Source organism: Curcuma longa, chromosome 11, assembly GCF_044706935.1.
Source record: "Curcuma longa cultivar G26 ecotype Majalengka, Jawa Barat chromosome 11, ITB_CL_G26_1.1, whole genome shotgun sequence".
NCBI lineage: Eukaryota > Viridiplantae > Streptophyta > Magnoliopsida > Zingiberales > Zingiberaceae > Curcuma > Curcuma longa.
This window is the reverse complement of record NC_133871.1, coordinates 16,886,762-16,907,796: the sequence shown is the minus strand read 5'-3', so window position 1 is coordinate 16,907,796 and position 21,035 is coordinate 16,886,762. Positions and strand designations below refer to the sequence as shown.

The 21,035-nt window shown below is 39.8% G+C and overlaps 4 protein-coding genes and 1 pseudogene across 4 annotated transcripts; 3 read left to right on the top strand and 2 right to left on the bottom strand.

Annotated features, from left to right (window-relative positions):
- Window positions 1–541: 541 nt before the first annotated feature.
- On the top strand, window positions 542–3,510 carry LOC141842319 (homeobox-leucine zipper protein ROC5-like). Its single transcript, XM_074730527.1, has 8 exons — window positions 542–709; window positions 806–1,041; window positions 1,125–1,242; window positions 1,340–2,005; window positions 2,093–2,194; window positions 2,286–2,495; window positions 2,567–3,118; window positions 3,199–3,510. The coding sequence occupies exons 1-8, from the start codon at window positions 542–544 to the stop codon at window positions 3,508–3,510; spliced, it is 2,364 nt and encodes a 787-aa protein (XP_074586628.1).
- Window positions 3,511–3,924: 414 nt separating this feature from the next.
- On the top strand, window positions 3,925–5,939 carry LOC141839890 (rhodanese-like domain-containing protein 14, chloroplastic). The gene is made up of 6 exons (XM_074727742.1): window positions 3,925–4,141; window positions 4,246–4,292; window positions 4,537–4,629; window positions 4,785–4,923; window positions 5,010–5,112; window positions 5,473–5,939. The coding sequence occupies exons 1-6, from the start codon at window positions 3,970–3,972 to the stop codon at window positions 5,588–5,590; spliced, it is 672 nt and encodes a 223-aa protein (XP_074583843.1). The 5' UTR covers window positions 3,925–3,969; the 3' UTR covers window positions 5,591–5,939.
- Window positions 5,678–6,902, bottom strand: LOC141839892 (homeobox-leucine zipper protein HOX6-like). The gene is made up of 3 exons (XM_074727743.1): window positions 6,781–6,902; window positions 6,279–6,650; window positions 5,678–6,203 (listed from the first exon to the last, which is right to left on the bottom strand). Exons 2-3 carry the CDS (start codon window positions 6,633–6,635, stop codon window positions 5,982–5,984), a joined length of 579 nt encoding a protein of 192 aa, XP_074583844.1. The 5' UTR covers window positions 6,636–6,650; window positions 6,781–6,902; the 3' UTR covers window positions 5,678–5,981.
- A 3,532-nt stretch (window positions 6,903–10,434) lies between these two features.
- LOC141839891 (auxin-responsive protein SAUR32-like) lies at window positions 10,435–11,033 on the top strand (annotated as a pseudogene).
- Window positions 11,034–11,789: 756 nt separating this feature from the next.
- LOC141839889 (CDPK-related kinase 3-like) lies at window positions 11,790–19,147 on the bottom strand. The gene is made up of 11 exons (XM_074727741.1): window positions 18,481–19,147; window positions 17,218–17,348; window positions 16,878–16,919; window positions 16,669–16,777; window positions 16,432–16,510; window positions 13,826–14,122; window positions 13,422–13,531; window positions 12,800–12,907; window positions 12,641–12,703; window positions 12,198–12,365; window positions 11,790–12,111 (listed from the first exon to the last, which is right to left on the bottom strand). Exons 1-11 carry the CDS (start codon window positions 19,015–19,017, stop codon window positions 11,974–11,976), a joined length of 1,782 nt encoding a protein of 593 aa, XP_074583842.1. The 5' UTR covers window positions 19,018–19,147; the 3' UTR covers window positions 11,790–11,973.
- Window positions 19,148–21,035: the final 1,888 nt, after the last annotated feature.

Here is a 21,035-nt window from a genome sequence, read left to right as displayed (position 1 = left end):
TGTTTTTCGTGTTTTGTTATTCTGTTTGACTGGGTGGTGAGAAAGTCAAACTGACAGCAGCAGGAAGAGAAGTCCGCTCTTGGACTCTTGACTTTGTTTTTAGTCCATCGACAAACGATGAGCAGTGGAAGTAAGCGATTGTTCGATTCGATGTTGCTGCTATCGGTATTCTTGGTGTCGCTTGATTTGATTAATTGCTTACTATCGTTCATTCGTCTGCTGCCATTTCTGCATTCAGAGATGGAAGGAATATCTGATATCTGTGAGGTTTTGTCCATTTCTTACGTTAAAGATTGAATCTTTTGGGTAGTTGAAGAGAGAAAAGCTGTTTTATTTTTGTTGTTTCTATCTGATGAAAGAGGATGATCGGAGGAGGAGAACTCGTACTAAGTTTTCTCTGATTAATTCCTGCGTTCTTGCTGCTTTAGCGGCGGTTGGAAATATTGATTCATGATTAGAATGTGATCGAATCATTATTTGATCAGAGAAAAGTTTGATCTTTGGAAGAGAACGAAAGATTCGATCTTACGGCGAGATCATCATGAGAGAGGAAGAGGAAGCTGCAATGATGAGCTTTGGAGTCACATCCAACACCGGAAGACCGAGCGGCTCTGCATCCTACGGCCAAGCGGCGGCGGCGACTGCTGCAGAGTTGACTCCGCCGACGCAGCTCAGGTTCGCCACTACTGGCGTCCTGTCTCTCAGACGGGTAATTAATTGATTATATATTTCGATCGATTTGTGCAACGTGAGTTTTATTTAATTTGGAATTAATCCACGGCGACGATTTTTGTTGGGGTAGCAGCCGAACGTGGATGTCCAGAATAATGAAATGATGGCCGGCGCCGCAGGCGGCAGCAGAAGGGGACTTGGGGAATATTCCGGTAGCCGGAACAGGGAGGACGAGGGCGATAGCAGATCGGGCAACGGGAACTTGGATATCTCCGGCGATGATGCTGATCAGGCGAGTAACAGTAGCAATCGTCGCCGGAGGAAGCCATACAATCGGCACACCTCGCGACAGATACAAGAACTCGAAGCGTAAGCTGATCAATCGATATATGTTTTAGTTGATTTTATGATCGATCGATCGATACTTCATGATTTGACTTTTCTTAATGTAGTATGTTTAAGGAATGTCCTCACCCGGACGAGAAGCAACGGGAGGAGCTCAGCCGGCGGCTCCGCCTCGATCCCCGGCAAGTCAAGTTCTGGTTCCAGAACAGGAGAACCCAAATGAAGGTATGTAGGATTAAATTACACCTTGATTTCGGGTTAAAATTGCATTTTCATGTGATATTTAGGATAAAATTTTGATTTTGATGGGGTAATTTTGAAGACGCAAATCGAGAGGTACGAGAACTCGATGCTGCGGCAGGAGAACGAGAAGCTGCGGAACGAGAACATTCATTACCGGGAAGCGACGTTGGACCCTCGGTGCATCAAATGCGGCGCGTCGGCGACGCTCGCCGAGATCTCGTCGGTGGAGGAGCAACTCTGGGTCGAGAACGCCAGCCTCAAGGAGGAGCTCGATCGCATGTGCACCCTTACCGGAAGGTTCCTCGGCAAGTCCTTCTCTTCCCTGTCGATCAATGCAACGTCGCCCATGCCGAGCAACGTCTTCGAGTTCGGGGCCTCCGTCCCGGCCGCCAACAGCACCGGTCCCTCGATGCCACCTTCCACCTCTGCTGTTCAGCCGCCGGTCTACGGCACTATAGTGAACCCAGTAATCTCTCCTCCGACGGTGATGCAGGGGAGCGAGCAGAGCTTTCTGGTGGAGCTGGCACAGGCGGCGATGGAGGAGCTGGTGACCATCGCGCAGATGGAGGAGCCTCTCTGGCTTCGAGGCTTCGACGGTGTAGGGGAGACGCTCAACTATGACCAGTATAACAAGTGCCGCCGCATCACCGGGCTGCCTTCGGTAGGGTACACGCCGGAGGCGACGAAGGAGACCGGAGTGGTGCTCATAAGCGCCGTCGCTCTCGTCGACACCTTGATGGATGCTGTAATTATCCATCTTTTTCGCATATAAATCAAAGATTTACTTTCGATTAAAAATCTTTAATCTCACCAGTTCTTCAACTCAATGCAGTATAAATGGGTCGAAATGTTCCCCTGCATCGTCGCCAAGGCCACCGTCGACGAAGTAGTAATCCCTGGCGTCGGTGGGACAAGAGAAGGAGCGCTGCAAATCGTGAGCAAATGATTATTAACCCATAAATCGCATGAAATATTATTAAATTCATCAACTACCGAATCTAATTTGATGGTTTGATTGGTTGAAGATGCAAGCAGAGCTGCAAGCGCTGTCGCCCTTGGTGGCCGTCCGCGAGCTCCGCTTTCTCCGGTTCTGCAAGCAGCAGGGGGAGGGCACCTGGGCCGTCGTCGACGTCTCCGTTGACAGCATCAGGAACCCCGGCGGTCAAGCCCCGGCGAGCTTCCGACGTCTGCCTTCCGGTTGCCTGGTGCAAGATATGCCTAATGGCTACTCCAAGGTTCGATCTTTGACCCCATTGACAATTAATCAATCTCCGGCGATCTATGCATTAATATAGGGGTAACTCAGGTGACGTGGGTGGAACATACCGAGTATGTTGAAGAGCAAGTGAGCCAAATGTACCAGCAGCATCTCCGATCCGGCATGGCGTTCGGTGCCGGTCGGTGGGTCGCCTCCCTGCGGCGCCGCTGCGAGGTGGTCGGCCTTCTCATGTCCTCCTCCCGCCGCGAACTCGACTCCGGCATGGCGTTCGCGCAACTGAGCATGCTGAAGCTGGCGCAGAAGATGACGCGGGCGTTCGCCGCCGGCGTGTGCGCGTCGGCAGTCGGTGTGTGGCGCAAGGTGGATCAAGATAATCGCATCGGAGAAGGTGATTTGCCGTCGGCGAACGTGAAGACAAGGAAGAGCTTGCCGGAGGAAGGGGAGCTGCCGGGGATCGTGCTCTGCGCATCGACAGCGGTGTGGATGCCGGTGGCGCCCAGGCGGCTCTTCGACTTCCTCCGCGACGGGAGCTGCCGGAGTCAATGGGACGTTCTCGGAGACGGCGGGCAGCTCTACAACATGGCTCATGTCGCCACAGGAAACGACGACGCCAACGCCGTCGTCCTCCTGCGCACTGGCGTACGCAATCGATTCTAATTGCCCATTCCTCTGTTTTTTCCCCCTCCATCCAAATCTAATCATCACTAATTATTTCTCAGACGGATCAGCAACTGATAATTCAAGAGACGACCATGGACGCATCCGGCGAGGCGACGGTGATCTACGCGCCGGTGGACGTGACGTCGATGCACCATGTCATGAACAACGGCGGCGACACGGCCGACGTGGGGCTCCTCCCATGTGGCTTCGCCATCCTCCCGGCCGCGAACTCCGGCTCGCTTCTCACCATGGAATTCCAGCTCAGCCAGCGGACGGCGAGCGTGACGCCGGAGGCGGTGGAGAAGGTCACCGGCCTCCTGTCTCGCACCCTGCAAAAGATCCAAACCGCCCTCAATTTAAATACCAATTGATTTTTTAAATGATTTTTTTAGAAATTAATAATTAATTGACTCGAGTCCTCGAACTCAAGTCTAAACTCAAATTTGTGGCGTTGTTGTTTTAATTTATTTATTTTATGCTGAATAAATTTGTTTCTTGCAATTCATAATTTTAATATACTTTTTTAAAATCTATTTTAGAAATTCCTATTTGGATGAATAAAAATCTTTTTTAATTTTTAATCCGAGTTAACATGCGGGCCAGTAGCGAACCGAACCAAATTTGGGCCGGTCTGATCAAATAACGATAAAACGAGCCGGAAGAGGATTGGTGGGGCCTCAGCAACAGGGCAACCTGCGCCACCAGTTGAGATATGGCGGCGCCACCCGATCTTTCTTTCTTTATATTTTTCTCCGATCCTTCCATTTCCTTGTTTAGATCCGCCGCCGTCAGATTCTCACCGCCGTAGTGCACAAGCAACAGGAGCAAAAATGATCGCTTCTGCCGCCGTGAATCCGGGTTTCTCCTTTTATCGACCTCGCTTGCCCTCTGGCTCGAGTTGCACCCCAATCTCGTCGCCGGCGGCGGCCGCCGCCTTCTCCCGCTCCGCTTCGCGCTGTGTTCGAGTCAGAAGTGCCGTCACTAAACCTGCGAAATCTCCTGGTATGCTACATCGACTTCCAGTTCGCGTCGTCTAGTTTCTGGTGGATGCCCCTCGTTTATGTTATCAAGTTGGTGATTTGTTACTGCGCCTTGTTTGGAGTCAGCGGAAGAAGACTGGAAGATCAAGCGCGAGCTTCTACTTCAGAAGAGGGTATTTATCTTTTTCTTCCCTGATTCATCTTTACAAGATGGTGGAACAACGTAATTGTTCTCTTTTATCATCAAAATACAATTTCATCCCTCTCATCGATTGTAATAGCTAGGAGATAAAGGGGGTTTCATACTTTAGTTCATCTCCTTGTAGGTTTTAGGTGTTGAGTGTTGTCTCCACAATTTGATAGTCAGTGGCTGAAGTAAGTTCCAGACCTCAACATTTGCTGAAATGATTCTTGCAGGTTCGCAGTGTTGATGTAAAGGAAGCCTTGCGTCTACAGAAGGAAAACAATTTTGTCATTTTGGATGTCCGGCCTGAAGCTGAGTTTAAGGAGGTATTCTTTGTTACTCATACCAGAAACTATCGTTGATTTACTCTTATAAAGAGCAATCATTCTCTCCACCATGTTCCTGAGTAGTTTTATGCTGAATGCATCTTCTTCCTGTGATTTGCATCTGATTCCCTAATTGAACTCTTGAATTTCTTTAGGCTCATCCACCAGGCGCTATCAATGTACAAATATACAGGCTCATTAAGGAATGGACAGCATGGGATATCGCTCGGCGTGCTGCTTTTGCTTTCTTTGGCATTTTCACCGGAACAGAAGAGAACCCTGAGTTCATGCAGAGTAAGCTCTTTAGCCCAGACACAGAGACATGGTTTTCCTAATGTGCATTTGCATTTTGTTCTGATGAATGTTCTGCTGGCAAACAGGCGTGGAGTCAAAACTCGATAAAGATGCAAAAATCATCGTAGCATGTTCTACCGGAGGCACCATGAAGCCATCACAAAGTCTTCCAGAAGGCCTGCAATCCAGGTAACTTGGTGCCATCTCCATATCGACTGTCTTTATTCATTTTAATATGCCACAAAAAGGTAAATTCAGGCATCCATTGTTTTAGAGTCATTCACAACCTGTGCATTTGTAGATACGAGGAAAATTAAGAAAGTTGCTGCAGAAGATAACAACCAAAGACTGACAAAATCTTAAAAATCAGCATATCTGTTTGCTGCTTTTTGTTGCTTTCTTGCTGTGCTTCGAGAGGCTTGCAATTTGTTCATGCAAGATTTAAAGGGTTTAACACTTAACTAGAGTTATCAGTTTGCTGTTGAACTAGTAGTAAAATAAATTTTGTGATCCTTTTTCCTTGATAATGGCAAAATTTTCCATCTGCAGGTCCTTAATAGCAGCATATTTATTGGTGCTAAATGGGTATAAAAATGTATTTCACCTAGAAGGAGGGCTCTACAAGTGGTTCAAAGAAGGGTTACCAGCCGAAGCAGAGGAAGAATGAAGATCAAAATGTAAAATTTTGTGGCACTTGAAGTCTGTAATTGGACACATTACTCAATTCAAAGACTAATCAGTTTTCCCAGTGGAATTTCAGAAATATCAAAGGCCGTTCACTGTGTAACCTTTATATCAAAAGATCCTAAGCATTGGGCATATACTTCCTCGATCATTCACAGTGGTAGTCATCTAGGATTACATATACATATACTGTTCTGCTAATGAGAACTGAGTAGATTCACGAAGACGGTTCGAAGTTTTCCACACAAACACTTTATACACTACTCTGTTTTAAGCATTGATTGGATGCAGTACTGTTCTTCCTCAATGAGAAGGAAATCATCGTTTCTTCATTCTTTGAGTTTGCGTTGCAGACTTGCAGTTGCAGGTAGTATTTATTCGCTGAGAGAACAAAATTCCCACCACTGTGGATTGCTGCACAAGTACTGATCGGAAGGCCAGTTGTTGGTGGCGAAGCAAAACTGCGGCTCCTCCGACGAAGTCAAGGAGGAGTCTGCCCGTTGACCGCCGGCGCAGAGGCCGCGCTCAACCTGTTTGCCTCCGAGACTGTCGCTTCCCTCCTCTGCTTTCTCTATCATTTCTGTCAGCTCCTGCACCTGCCAAGTGTTCCGAGGAAATGATGAGAAGGGCGGTGGATTGACGGAAATGTCAGAGAAAGCGGAGATTTTTACCTGCTGGAGGAGGAGCTGCTTCTCCTTCTTGAGGCCGTCGAAGCTGGAGAGCAGCGCATCGTACTCGGCCTTGAGCTTGCAGTACTCACGCTCGAGCTGCTTCGCCTTCCACCGCGCGCGCTTGTTCTGGAACCAGATGGCTACCTGCCGGGGCTCCAGGCCGAGCTCGCCAGCGAGACGGAGCTTCTGTCGAGGCTCCAACTTGGTCTGCGTCTCGAACATGGTCTCCAGCGACTTGATCTGCTCCTGGCTGAACCGCTTCCTCCGCCGCTCGCCGCCGTCCTTGCCCTCCTCCATCTCCAGCCAGCCGCAGCAGTCGCCTTCCTCCGCCGTCGCCGACCGCTCCTCGCTCTCCATTGATCCCGCTACTCCCTGCAGCAGAGCAGAGCAGAACGCCCTCTTTAGAGATCTAGGAGCTGGTTGATATCGATCGCGAGCCGTGTTGTTAATTGCAGTGATGGAACCTAATAACCAATGGCAGCTGCTGTCGTGGGGGACTCACCTTTCGCCCATCTCTTTCATGGCCTCCTCTGCCCTTGTTGCTTAGCGGCGTCCATGGTCGTCTCCACGGCGAGTAGCACTGCGTTTGCTGTCTCGGCGAGGGAGGAGATCGCTGGGTCGAGTGTGGGGTGCCTCCGGGCGCCATTAATGAAGCCATGAAGGTGCGTGACGTGTTGCGTGGACGAGTCAGGTGTGGCTAGCGGCGACAAGGAACAGGGAACGGGGGACTCAATGGGAAGCCGACGCGTAGGCGGAATCGAAAGAGGGACGTGTCGGTGGATGCTTGGTGGACGTGGCAGGAGGCAGGCGACGACGCAGCCGTCCACGTCAACGGTTTTGGTGGGTGGGGGAGACGTGGTCGGCTAAACAATGGATTTTATTTTATTTAGTTATTTATATTAAACAATAAAAATTCTACCTTTTGTCCTTTCCCTCATTTATTTCAAAATACTCTCTATTAATTTATTTATTTTTCAAATAACTAATTTTATTAAATTAAAATTCCACAAAATTCTTTCACTTGTAACTTAATAAATAGTGTGCTATAGTCCACGTGGTTAGATAGTCAAATGCATATCCTTTGTGAAGGATTTATAGGTAGTTTAATAATATTCATAAGAAGATATTAATGTGCAATGAATTTTGAATTATTTTTAAAATTTAAGGTATGAACTCAAAATTCTTCGTTAACAATGACATTGCTCCCATTTCCCCCTTTCAAATTCAAGTGGGAGCAAAAGGTTGAAAAAACTTATTCACGAGTATTGGAAGTGATACCGGTTTACCCGGGAGGATAAACAAGTAAAAGAGTGATGAAAAATCTTTAGAGGAAAAGATTTACCGTGATAAAGAGTGATGAGTTGTATTAGCAATTGTGTGAATTGAGATCGCGATAGCGGTGGCAAATGCGGTGCAAAATGCTCGAGAGCTTGCTTGGACAAAAATTAATATGATGGATTGTGAATTTCTTCTACATCAAATCAAATCATCTCAGCTTTAGTAAAAATTCATCCTTTTCTCAATCCAACATTATTTGGATAAACATGGCATTTAAAAAAATTCATTGGCTTATCATCGTTATCTTATCTTGTTTAGTAGTTAAGGTCCAATTGGATACTTTTAAAACTTTGTGGGAGCAAATTAAAAAAAAATTGTATATTAAATTTGTCACCTAGTATTAATTTTTATTTCACTTTATATTTCTTTAGTTTAAACACTTTAAATCCTAACTCTAAAATATATTTTTTTAAAAATAATACTAAGTGTTCATGAATGTCAATCAAAGATCGAGATGCAAACAAATCAAACTTGTTCATGAGATTTTGGAACCTATTCAAAAAATATTTGATACGTAATTAAAATTATCAACTTCAAGTTAAATTTGAATATGTTCGATAATTTTTTAAAATCAAGTTTGAATTCATGATATTTTATTTGATCATTTACAAGCCATTCATGAGCCAAACTCAAATAGAATTCAGATTATTTTTACACAAGTTTAATTTAAATATATTTAAATTAATATCTAAATTAATTCAAATCGAATTTGAATTTAAATTATTTTAAATTATAATTCGATTCTATTTCAATCTTTTAAATTAAATTTGAATATCATAAATATTTTATGTACTTGAACGTAAATATTAATATTTTATATTATTCTCGACTTATTCGCTGCTACACCTGGCGTCAACGATGGTGAAAACGAGGACTTGGAAGTAAGCACGCCACGCTATCGGTTAAAAATTCTAATGTTGCGGCGGTGAGCGATCTAATTGGTTGGTGTCGCCGTCCTGCCTGCGGGCCCCGCGATGTGTACATACACACTCACATCTCCATTGCTTGCGTCTTCACTTTGCCTTCCTTTCTTCCTACTACTTAATTTTGTCTTCTTCTTTATCAATACGCCTCTCTCAATTATCTTCATTAAAAAACATTAAAGTTCATTTAACATTAAAATATTTTAAATTAAATCCCGAACTTCATATTTTAAATCATTCTAAATTCTAAATATATTTGTTCTCAATTTATAAGAAAATGTAATTGGGTCAAGGGTTATAAACGTAAGCTAAGGAAAAGTATTAGGACAAAGACTTTTGCTTAATTGTCTTGTAGTTAGTTTGGATAAAAACAAAGAAAGGAAGAAAAAGAAGTTTAAAAAAACCTTTCTCTCCTCTACTTTCTTTGAAAACAATATTAATTTAGGATTTTACAATTTGTTTATTTATATGCATTTTTTAACTTTTATAATAAATTAGATTTTTAAAACTTAAATTTTCATTTAATTAACTTTGTCGCTTACCTAATTTCTTTTCCTAGTGAGTTCTTTTCTTCTTATTGATGCTTTTAATTATATTCTAAATGCTCATTATTAATAACAAATTTAATTAGCAATTTAAATACATTAACATGAATTGAGCAAAATAACAAATCTATAGTTTACATTGTCTAAATTTTTATGGTATCGAGCTCGCATTATTCTTTCTTAGTCTTCTTTAAACTTCATTGTCAAAGGAGCGAGAGGAAGTCATGACATTGTTTAGCAAATCATCCCTCATACTTCACTATCATCTCCCACTTGCTTATTTGAATTCGAAGATCTATCTATCGATCTCGATCAAGTTCCTACCAAATAAGAGTTTTTGTATTTTTTTTCCCCTTCCATTCATCTCGAACAACAAGTTTTGCACATATTTACAGCCTTATAATTGTCTTTCTTAATCAAGTTGTGTTTGCTTCCAATTCCTAGAAATCTCTAACCATATCACTTTAAAAAAACAAACTACTGATGTTATATGGATGCAAACTCTAAAGATCTTAATTAATTCAGAAAATGAGAAATGAAATCATGTAAAATAAGAATTATATTAATCTCGCCATTTACTTGCTAATCTAAATATTTCATCAAACTATATAAAAATTGCTCCTATTGTTTGAGCCTACTTTCTCTTCACATTGCGTTCTAGTGGTAAACGGTCTTTCCTCCTGATGCATCTATCGAGGAAAACTTAATTTGTTCCTATTATAAAACTTTGTTCTATGTGATGAACTTCGTGGCAAACAAAGTAGTCATTGAACAAAAGGATGAACATGAACATGCATGCACTATTCCCTCACAAAAGCACTTAAGAGTCCTCAAAGCAAACAATGACTCGTAATTACCCCACTGAAAACATAAAGAAATCAAAGATACAAGTGATCAGAGAATCGTGTGTATATTGGATGAGATGCAAGTGATCAGTACTGAAAGGAAGAAGGAGGAGGAGGAGGGGAGGGGGCAAACGCAGCAGCAGCTGCATGCATGGCCGTGGCCGTGGCCGTGGCGCTGCTGTAGATCGTCTTCCTCAGCATGCAGGGCAGACTCTGATCTTCTTCAGCTTCGATTTAACATGAGCACCAAGACACAAGATTTTAGATCTCCAATACAGTGGTTGCATCGATCAAAAGCAATCTCACATTGTGAAGGAAGGGGGAGAGTTGTGAGCTTTGTCTTCGTCTGGCTGACAACAGTGTGGCCATGGCCATTGGCAAAGACACAAAAAAGGAGATTCCTCATGGCCCCAGTACGAGTTGAGTCCGATATATCACAGGTTGAGAATACTCCCCATATTAAATACTCATCGCTCTCTCTCTCTCTCCCTCTCTCATGGCATCCTCCATGTCGTAGCAACTGCAGTAGCCATCGCCATGGCATCCCTCCCCCTCTCTCCTCTCCTCTCCATCTTTCGATCCATAAAAATCATTTTTTTCTTCGATTTTTTGTTCTAATTCTTCTCTCTTGATATATTTGAAGAAAAGGGGGGGAAACAGAGGGTTCATGGGGATGCACCTGCAGTTGCTCCACATCCGGCGAGGAGAACTGGAAGGAGGAGGAGGAGGAGGAGGAGGAGGAGGATAAGGAAGGGGTGGGTCGGGATACGGGTGGGGGCGGACGGGGAGGAGCAGCGGCGGTTCGAGGTGCCGGTGGAGCACCTGAGCCACCCGCTGTTCGCGGAGCTGCTCCAGGCGGCGGAGGAGGAGTACGGCTTCCGCCACCAGGGCGCCATCACGATCCCCTGCGCCGTCGACCACTTCCGCCGTGTCCAGACCATCATCCACCGCGACTGCAGTTACAACCACCACTTCCGCCTCTGTTTCCGGCCACCGTCGCCGATGGAGCCGTAATTAATTAATTAATCGATGCCGATTACTTGTAAACTCTCAAGTGTTTTCATTAATCTCTTCTAATCGGAAGTGTTAATCAACCATTAATTACATGTCTCCTTTTTCTCGTTTCATTAATTAACAATTGCCTTTTTATTCCAATTTTTTTAGACCAAAAAAAATACACCATTGTAAGGAATACTTAAAACCATGAAAAATAAAAATTTGCCTTATTGTGTTGAAATATATTCACGTCCACAAAACAGATGAAAGATCAATAAATTAATAATAACAATAAATAAATAAATAGTATATATGTATATATATATATTAGTTTGCAATTCCGTACACGTATTTAGTTGAATTATTGGTGTTACCAAATATTACAAATTTTAGTTATTTATTAAATAAATATCTGCTATTGAATACTAGAAAATGGGGAGAACAAGAATAAAAGAATTAATATAATATTTTATTTATTTATTTATTTATTTCCTTGCTAAAGTTGGTATTTATTCTGGTCCAAATGTCTTATTCCGGTTCAGTGAGAAGTAGCTGTCTATCTCTTTTTCTGTAACTACCTCTCTTTTCAAGTGGCTTCAATATTTATGAGGTCTAAATAAGAGACAAAAGTTCCATTAAGATTCTCCATTAATTATTTGATAAGGGATAATATTTATTGTACAATTGTTTCATTTATCATCATTAACATTAATTAACACCATTAGTTGGCTGACTTATTATGTAAGACCCAAGTGGAGACACAATTAGCCAAATAATTAGCTCATAACAGTAGTTATTTTTCTAGCAATACGACAATCAATTACTAAATAACTTTGGCAATGAAAACAATTAATGTATCTTAACAACTTCACTTTAACCTTTCTTTCATTTAAAATGTTGTCTCAACACGTGTAAATTCTTTACATAAGTTATTATGTTATGTATTAACAAATAAACACAGGGAAAAAAAAGTAGTGAGGATGGCATGTTTAGAAGTTGTTGAAGGAGGGATCAATATCAGTAAAAACATCATAAGAAGTTGCGAAATCTACCGATGCCGCGTGTTTGCGCTGCGTATCGTGACGCCGTGTAGATATCGGGTGTATCCGAGGAAATTGAATTTGCAATCCTCAGGTCGAATCCAGCTTCTCAGAACTGAATAATTTGTTGCTGGAAGGCTCAATTCCTAGGGGAATTGTCGAGTTACAATTCAAAAGGAAGATACAACAGTCACTGGGAAGGAAAGTATCGATAGGAGGGGATCGTTAGTACCTGAGCTAGTTCCTTAACAGTGATGGCTCGGTTCCCCTCCCGCTCGAAGTGCTCAAAAGCTGTACTTGCCATTTGTTCCCACCCATCCAAGGCCTCGAGGTGATGGGGACTGATTGCGGCAGCACAGAATTCCTCAAAGTCCATCTTTCTGTATGAGAGTGGCTCCAACTGGAGATGATATCATTTACAAGCATATGAGTTTTAGAAAAGGTATACACTAGCAAATGAGAGATCTTGTAGGTCCTTTGGAGGTAAAAAACACAAGGGGGCGGGCAGAACTGCTTTCTTGTCATAAAAAAATTGCTTTAAGCTTTTATATGCGTACTCAAATAGGTCATGACTGCAGCATTATCTTATAAATTCTGTAGTAATGGTAATGGTGGAGGCATACAAAAGAAACTTAGCAACTGCAAAAAAAATGGCAGCAGGAATGGATGCCTCACCACATTTAAGATATCGATAACCTTACTCTCCTTCATTGCCTCGGTTGCATTTTGCAATAGGGCCTGCACAAGGATAGACATAGAAGTAAATGACAGAAGAAAATATGCAACTGAACAATCACATTTTGGATCTTGGCAAACAAATTCAACTAGACTGACCATTCGAAAGTTGTCGAACGATATGTGACCTTCTCTGTTTGGTGCTAGCAGCTTAAACTGTGATCCTAGATAAAACAGTTGATCCTCTGTTAGGGCTTTGGATAGTGCCTGAAAGATGCAAGGCAATAAAAAAAACATTAAACAAATTGGATAGTGTATACAACCATCGTATGAGTTCTGCGTGTTGCTGTAAGACAGCCTTGAAGGTTTAGACAAGAAATGATGAATTGAATATGATGGGTGCAAAATTGTTTGCCCAGGAACCACTGTTTGTATGTTTGTGGTACTATTGCCTTGAGATATGATAAGAAAATAGGTTCAGCAATCAAGTTTTAAATGATTTTTATTTTTTTCAATTGGAAGTGAGCAATTAAAATTGAAAGGCAAAAGGATCATGTAGCGGCTTTGCGACATGAAATAGAACTATTCATTTATGTGACTCCTTGTTCAGTAGACATTCATTTTTGCCGCATTGTTCATACAACCAAAGCATAATAACTAGTCAAAATAGAGAAAGAAAGGATATCCTAAACTCTCTGTAGCTACTTGCTCCTTGTATATATGAAGCAAATAAACATGCAAAAAGCACCCAACCAAGCCATTAGTGCTTACAAACATATACCTTCAATGCAGCTCGTCTTAGAGGTGTTGCACGGAGATATGACTTCACTAACTTAAATATTAGTATATCCAGAGGAACTGGACGGTGCTCATCTCGCAACCAAGGGTGTGCTATCACCAGACAAGAAGAGTTAAGTTTTCAGACAGTAACTGTAGTCATAAATCCCAATCATCATGATAAGCATAAGCAAATAAACAACACTTCAAGAAACTACAAAAATTAGTTGAATGAACTATAGATATAATGTCTAAGACAATGCTAAATGTGGAGAGTATCGAAATAGTTATCCTAGAGCTACACATCAAAAAAGGATAAAACTGTGGAAACTACAAATGTAATTTGAGCTGAAAGAATAATAAAAATTTCACAAAGAGAGGTCACTATTTAAGGGATGGAGGCTTTACTTAAAGATTGGGCAGCTGTCATTCTTTTTCTATAGTCCTTGTTCAGAAGTCTTTTAACAAAATCCTTAGCTTCTGGAGACACATCAGGCCAAGGGGAATCCACAAAGTTGGGATCAGCTCTCAAGACAGCACGGAAAATTCCTGATTCTGTCCGTGCCCAAAAAGGTCTACTACCACATAACAAGATATATGTTATAACACCAATACTCCATGTATCTGCCTCCATGCTATATGATCTATGTAGAACTTCAGGGGCAACATAGTATGCACTTCCCACAATGTCATTAAGTCTTTCATCTGCACATTATAAAGAACATTCATCAACAGAAACATGTTAAAAAAGAACAGGGAATAGTGGATTATATGGGAAACAAAAATGACAACTAGAGGTAGGTTAGCCAGGGACAAAAATCCTCACTACTAAGAGAACAAAACTACATTAAGTGATTGATTCATCCACTGGCCTGAGGAATCCAGTTTAAGGTACACTTTGTGGCATGCCGTCATAATTATACTTCATTCCTTCTTGACCAGTGAGGAAGCTTACTTCTACCAAATTGGTAGTTGAGTGAATATACTGGGTGAATTAGTAATTGAAACAGTTGATGGCATACAAGTACAAAGCGCCTAATCAAACAACCCACCCAAAAAGAATTGAATACCAAGCCAAACCCAGCAAGGGTAAGTAGGAAACTATTGAATAAGTTTTTTATATTATATATATTTTTATTTTTAAAAAAACACATATGGTATAATTTTTTAAAAACTCATATGCTTAATTTGAAGGTTGACAAAACTGCCACAATAAGTTGTACTAGTGGCATCACCTTTCTGGAGAAAATGCTGAAATGTAGGACAACTGCAGGGATGAAATGAAACAAGAACTGACAAGCTCATTACAACTGTAACCAAGGTTGGTACCCTCAGAAAAATGTCGTACTACTCTTGCAAATGAATTCACAAGGGATGTATATCATATGACTCAAGAAGCCGTATACTCCTGAGAATATAGACTTAAACCACTTACATTTTGTGGAAAAAAACTAAACGTACTAACATAATACTGAATCTACAAACTATGCACCTACAAAATATTTTTCACAATGCAACAAGTCAACAACAATCAAGCTTTTATCCCACTAAGTGAGGTTGGTTATATGGATCCTCCTACGCCATTGGTCTTGATTCTCTATTATATCATCATCTATAAAAAAAAAAAACAACCGAGAGCACCAAGCTCCTAGCAATGCAAGATCCTAAGGAAAGGTCGGACCACATTAGGACTATTGTACACAGTCTTACCCTGCATTACAAAAAGATGTTTTCGCAACTCAAATCCGTGACCAACATGTCACATGGCATCAACTTTACTGTTGCGCCAAAGCTCCCTTCACTATATCATCATTTATATTTAAATAAATTTTATCCCGTTTTATTGCAGCTAACTAAGTCTTTTTTGATCTGCCTCCTCTTCCTCAATTAATGTGTATTCGCCACATTCTCACGTCACCTAATTGAGACATTTATTGATCGCCTATGTACATGTACAAAGTATTTTTCGTAATAAAGGGGAAAAATAAACATAACCAAGGATATCAAGTAAAATTTGTCATATAATTGAGATACAAATTTGAGTATTTTGAAAGCAAAATTCATGTGTGATCCGAAATTTAGGAACACAATTATTAGGTTGGAGAAAGCCCCAAGTAGTTAGGACCGACACGGCATGATAATGATTTATCAAGAATACCAAGTCTATAAGATTTGAAATTTAAGCACACATTTACCGGGTTTGTAGAGCAGTAGCTCTAAGATATCCATATTAGGTTTGCCTTCTAAGTCATCTATTGCTATATCAATTTTTGAGCCTCTAATTGTTAGTTTAAAGGCACCATATATTGTAGATCTCTTAAATTTCAAGACTCTTAGATCTAACACTTGCCTGCACTATTCATTGAATTATAATTTTGCCTTCTAATACAGCTAAATACTTCTATCCTGTTTTCATGGTAGACATGGATTTAATCCTTCCCCATTCTACATTAGTGTTGCTTAAGTTGGTTGTGGAGATTCCATCTCATGCACTAACCCACAACAACCGAGGATATTTGGGTTATCAATGTATGGATAATTGGCATCTTGATGTGATCAAACTCAAAATGTCTTCCAAGTAACCAAGTTAAATATTAGTGCCATGAGATGTCGAAAATTATTCGTTTGTAACCCTTCCCACTTTTCTCTTTCCAATCTAATATTACTTATATCCTACTCAAGATTATTTATTACTGCTCATCATTTCCTGCCGTATTTTGATAGATTTATGTTAATGCAACAATTCTTACATGATGTTTTCATAAAATAATAAAAGCTGAAAAAAGAGGACTCTGTTGCATTACAGCAATCTGTAAAATACCTTAAATAAAATGCAGAAGATGATAGGTTGAATGCTACTTTCAAAAAACTTCAGTGGCAAAGGAAATTCACAACAAATGGTACCAGAGAAAAGTAGAAAACAACAAAAGGAACCCATGACAAAATAGAACATTTTCATGTTTAATGTCACCAAAAAAGCAATCAACTTGACCATGTCACTAAACAATGCTCACCTGGTTTAACAAAATCGGAAAGACCAAAATCAATCAACTTCATCTGAGCATTTTCATCTCTGGTGGTGAAAAGAAAATTCTGTTGTTAAATACAAGGAAGAAATATTAATGGCACTGAAAAATATATGTTAAAAAAGAAATGAACAGCAGAACACTGTATGTTGCTCCTGTAAAATACGAGATCTAGAGTAATATCATGTCTATATATATTGGATCAAATTTCTCTATGATACAAACCTCTGGCTTTAAATCACGATGCACAACACCTTGAAGATGACAAAAGGCAATTACACTCAGTATCTGAATAACTATAGCTTTTGCATCCTCCTCTGAGTACCTTCCACCTCTTGAGAACACAAGGGGAAAAGGCAATACAAAAGTTATTAATTTCCAAATTCAAATAATCAAATACATATCAATTATGACCAATAAAATCACTATTTTACCTGGATAAAATTCTTTCTAATAATTCTCCACCTTCACATAATCTGGGAAAGAGAAAAACATATTGTTGAGTTCCAAATTAACGGAAGTATTACATAAAAAAAATTTAAAAAAAAGTGCTGCCCATCATCTTGGAAGTGTTCATTTTCAAATTTGTATGGAAAAGTTTTATCATATGTCCTTATTGCAGGATACAAAGTGGAATGTAAAGAGGCATATTAGTAGCATACTACATGCAAAAAGTTTTGGATATATCAACTCTATCTTGTGACATGGAACAAATATCAGATGTAGAAACGCTGTTACTCATTGTTAAGCTAACTAGAGTTAATTAAGACATACTCCATGACTACGTAGACGTTAAGTGCATCCTCACATGCATCATAAAATTTGACAAGATTATTATGGTTGGACAAGGCTTTGAGGATTTTGACCTCTCTACGAACGTCTTCAATCGATATTGGTGTTGTCATCTGTAAAAACAAGAAAGAACCTGTAAAGTTTCAAAACACCCATTCCAATGTTAAAATGCAGTGCCCATGAAATCATGCTTACATAAAAATTCAAATTTGCAGTCACCCTAACATCAAATGCACCTAAACCTTAGTTCATCGACAGCCCATCAAATTACAGGAAGTCATTACAAGGTATGAATGCCTAAGTTGTCAATTGTTGTATAAGGAATCATGTTCCAGAATTGAAGGTTCACTGAATAAAGTAAAAAGCTATATAAAAAGTCCATCAAAGTAGTATACCAGCCAACATGATAAGAATTACAACAAAATGTGCTCAATTCAGCAAACATCAATTGTATGTTTAGTCTTTTCTTAGTTTGTTTCTGAAAGCACATGCAAACTATGATAAAAAATTTGGAAAGTGCAGCTCATGAAATTCATTCTGAGCAACCAGGATGCTTGTTCCTTGCAAATTTAAATGTTAGCTCATCTTAGCATTCATATCAGTGGGAAAACTCGTATCAGATGAAGTGGATGGAATATAATGTCTATCATTGATAATACATTAAGTTCTCTGCAGTTTCTCCAGCTACTGGTTTGCTAGTCTTATACAGTATAGGAATTTTTAATGAAGTAATTTACAAAGAAGTGAAAAATTGCGCCCAACTCTATCCATCAGATGCTTAAATTAGAGTCTGAAACTGCAACTTGAAGAGCACGAGACAAAAATGTTAAATATTTCTGTGTGAGCTAATAATTGAGACACAGTTCATTTATATGTTAGAGAGAAGGCACGCGCTAGATTTTTATTCGTACTAGGTGAAAGGAACCAGATTGAAATTAACTATAATTTATGAAAACGAAGCTAATAATGAAGAGCTTCTTTGTACCCAAACAGCGAATTGTTTGCTGACTCGTGTCTCGAAGTGCATAATTTATTAGTATTTGAGGTGAAGCAAAATTCTCCCTTGACCACCCCCCCCCCCCCCCCCCCCCCCCCCCCAAAAAAAAAAAAAAAAAAAAACCATCACCGGATAAATTGATTTCAAATAATTGAGGTAAAACGAAACAAGAGCAAATAGATCATGGAAATCTTCTACTCGTGAGATGGATAAATCGTCAAAAAGCACCTTTTGACATACCACCGCACCTTAGCTTTGGAGATAATCTTGACGGCGACAAGTTGACCCTTGATCTCCCCTTTCTTGGCCGTAGCCGAGCACGTGTGGCCAAAGTGTCCCCTTCCGACTTCCTTCCCAAGCTCGTACTTCGCCCCGAAGTTCTTCCCGTAACCGAAATTCTTATCCAGAGGCGTCTCCTCCTCTCCCGCCTCATCCTCGGGGATCGGCCCCTCCTTCGGCTTCGGCGGGCCCAGCCGCTTCGCGATGGCGGCCCTTATGTGCTTCGCCGGTGACGGCGGCGGGAAGGGCCGCAGAAACCTTCGCGGGGTGGACCTAGCAGGGGAAGGCGATACCCCGGCGGGGAGAGGGCTGGCGAAGCCTTGCGGATAGGGGGAGGCGGAGGTGCTGGTCGAAGAGTGGGAAGGGGTGATGCCTCCAGTCCGGCTCTTGCTAGCCGGGGTCGCCGGCAAGGGGCTACCTGTTACTTCTCCACCCTTTCCATGCCTCCGTTTGTCGGCGTCGCCGTCTTCGGCGACGGAGACGTTCTTGCCGTAGCACAGACCCATAGATCTCCCCCGCCTTGCTTCCTCTTCTTCCAATCTCCTCTTCTCGCCGGATTAGGGCTTCCGATCGATCGATCGATCAAGGAAGAAGGAAGAGGAAGAAGCAATTAAGAGAGAAAGAAAGAGAGAGGTGTCAAAGAGACGGCAGTTGAACAACAAGAAAGAGCGTGTTATTATTATAATTAAATGGCCTCGCGGCGTGGACCCAAACGGTAATATTTGTATCTGAAAGGGGCCAAACGGTAAGAAAACAATAAAGTTTGAGCCAAGTCAGCAAGAAAAAGAAGGCTCAATTTGCCCATGGTCCCATTTTTTTTCTCGATCTGCTAACGATGGATATCAGGCAACAGCATTGTTGTGCACACGTCAACCAATTGTGTAACACGTGTTGGATCTTCAATGCACGAGAAATGTGTTTGGTGAGTTATACGTTACAGGGGTTCAGGCGTACCCGTGCTATCGTGGAGCGCGTGAACCCAAAAACTAAATAACGTTGAATAAAGTAAATAAATAGATAAATAATAATAAATGTGAAAACTACGTCCCTATTTACTTTTTCCTGAAGGTTTGAAGTATAAGAGAGAGAGAAAAAGTTTAGCTTTTATCATTACACCTCTTAACTTGTTATAAATTATATTTTACCTTTAAAATTATGTAAAATTTATCGTTTTACCTACTAATTTAAAATTTTCAATACGCTTTTATATGAATTATATATTTATTTTTAAATTTTGAGGGTTAAATTTTGATTTGCCTAAATCAATTTGAAATTTTTTTCTCATCGATATCCAAGTTGATGGTACAGTTGATATTTCGACCACTAAGTAAATTTAAAAAGTAAAATGACTTCTGATACAATGTTCCTAGTATCATTAATTTTTCAAATGTCTATCAAGTGAACTAAATTCAATAAGGAGTCTGCCTCCACATTTCACCTTTCGATGATGGTGGGGTCGGTCACTAAATTCAATAAGGAGTGATTTTTTGACACATGTTTATTATTTTTTTCAATAAGAATTTTTTTAATTTATAGACACTTAGAAGTGAATTTCTAAAATATTTATTTAGAAGTCAATTTTTAAAATATTTATCTCTATTAAAATTTAAACTTTAGTACTCTTAATTATTCTTGTTAATTTTACTACTATCAATGAAACAAAAATCATTCACTTTATTATTATTTATGTGAGTTAAATGTCTTAATTATAATAATGACATATTGATTAAGTCATCTACTTAAACAAACATAGCTTTAAATTGGCAGTTAGATCAACAACTTAGAACATTTCGCCAATTATTAATTATTAGAGGTGACAATTTAAATCACATCGTATTAATTATATTGAAAAAGTTGTCAGTACTAAAGAATCTAGAATTTAAAATATAGTTTTTAAATATTTTGACACAATTAAAATTATCTATATATCTTAATAAAAAATTGGTAAAAATATATCAGCAGTAATTTAACTTATTAGATGAGTTAAGTCGCTATCAGCTATTTCTATAAAAATATATTTAAAATCATATATTAGTAAATAATAATAATACTTTTTAATTTTAAAAAATGAGGTGTGAGATTTCACAATCATAAGGAATGAAAAATGCTGTGCTATATTTTAATTTTCCACGCTCAATTAATCTCATTGAATAAATTAATATTTTGTGGTGCCACTAGTAGGATAAAAGCGCTTACATTGATATTAATATATGATTGTGATAATATTTAAACATTACTTCAATAAAAAAAATAAAATTGGATGAAAAAATAAATCAAAAAATTATAATTGATCATTATGATAAAAAAATATTATTTTGATTTCATCGAAATTCAATCTTTATTCATTTTAATAAATTTATCATATAGTAACTAAATCAATTATGCCTCACACGATATGAATGGATGTTATGAACACATATATTAATATTTAAATTTTTAAATGCAGTTAATGAGTAAATTTAAAAAAAAATTATGTATTTTTATTTGGATACAACACAATAACAAATTCGTGAATTAGTATTTT

What these genes read in the sequence shown, in the direction of transcription:
- LOC141842319 (XM_074730527.1), top strand. Translation starts at nt 542, where the DNA reads ATGAGAGAGGAAGAGGAAGCTGCAATGATGAGCTTTGGAGTCACATCC. An exon ending in CAGATACAAGAACTCGAAGC is followed by an intron (nt 1,042 to 1,124) that starts GTAAGCTGATCA and finishes TTCTTAATGTAG; the next exon opens with TATGTTTAAGGAATGTCCTC. An exon ending in ACAGGAGAACCCAAATGAAG is followed by an intron (nt 1,243 to 1,339) that starts GTATGTAGGATT and finishes GTAATTTTGAAG; the next exon opens with ACGCAAATCGAGAGGTACGA.
- LOC141839890 (XM_074727742.1), top strand. Translation starts at nt 3,970, where the DNA reads ATGATCGCTTCTGCCGCCGTGAATCCGGGTTTCTCCTTTTATCGACCT. An exon ending in CTGAAGCTGAGTTTAAGGAG is followed by an intron (nt 4,630 to 4,784) that starts GTATTCTTTGTT and finishes GAATTTCTTTAG; the next exon opens with GCTCATCCACCAGGCGCTAT. An exon ending in CCAGAAGGCCTGCAATCCAG is followed by an intron (nt 5,113 to 5,472) that starts GTAACTTGGTGC and finishes TTCCATCTGCAG; the next exon opens with GTCCTTAATAGCAGCATATT.
- LOC141839892 (XM_074727743.1), bottom strand. Translation starts at nt 6,635, where the DNA reads ATGGAGAGCGAGGAGCGGTCGGCGACGGCGGAGGAAGGCGACTGCTGC. An exon ending in AGCAGCTCCTCCTCCAGCAG is followed by an intron (nt 6,204 to 6,278) that starts GTAAAAATCTCC and finishes AACACTTGGCAG; the next exon opens with GTGCAGGAGCTGACAGAAAT.
- LOC141839889 (XM_074727741.1), bottom strand. Translation starts at nt 19,017, where the DNA reads ATGGGTCTGTGCTACGGCAAGAACGTCTCCGTCGCCGAAGACGGCGAC. An exon ending in AGATTATCTCCAAAGCTAAG is followed by an intron (nt 17,349 to 18,480) that starts GTGCGGTGGTAT and finishes TTGTTTTTACAG; the next exon opens with ATGACAACACCAATATCGAT. An exon ending in CGTTCGACAACTTTCGAATG is followed by an intron (nt 12,704 to 12,799) that starts GTCAGTCTAGTT and finishes ATCCTTGTGCAG; the next exon opens with GCCCTATTGCAAAATGCAAC.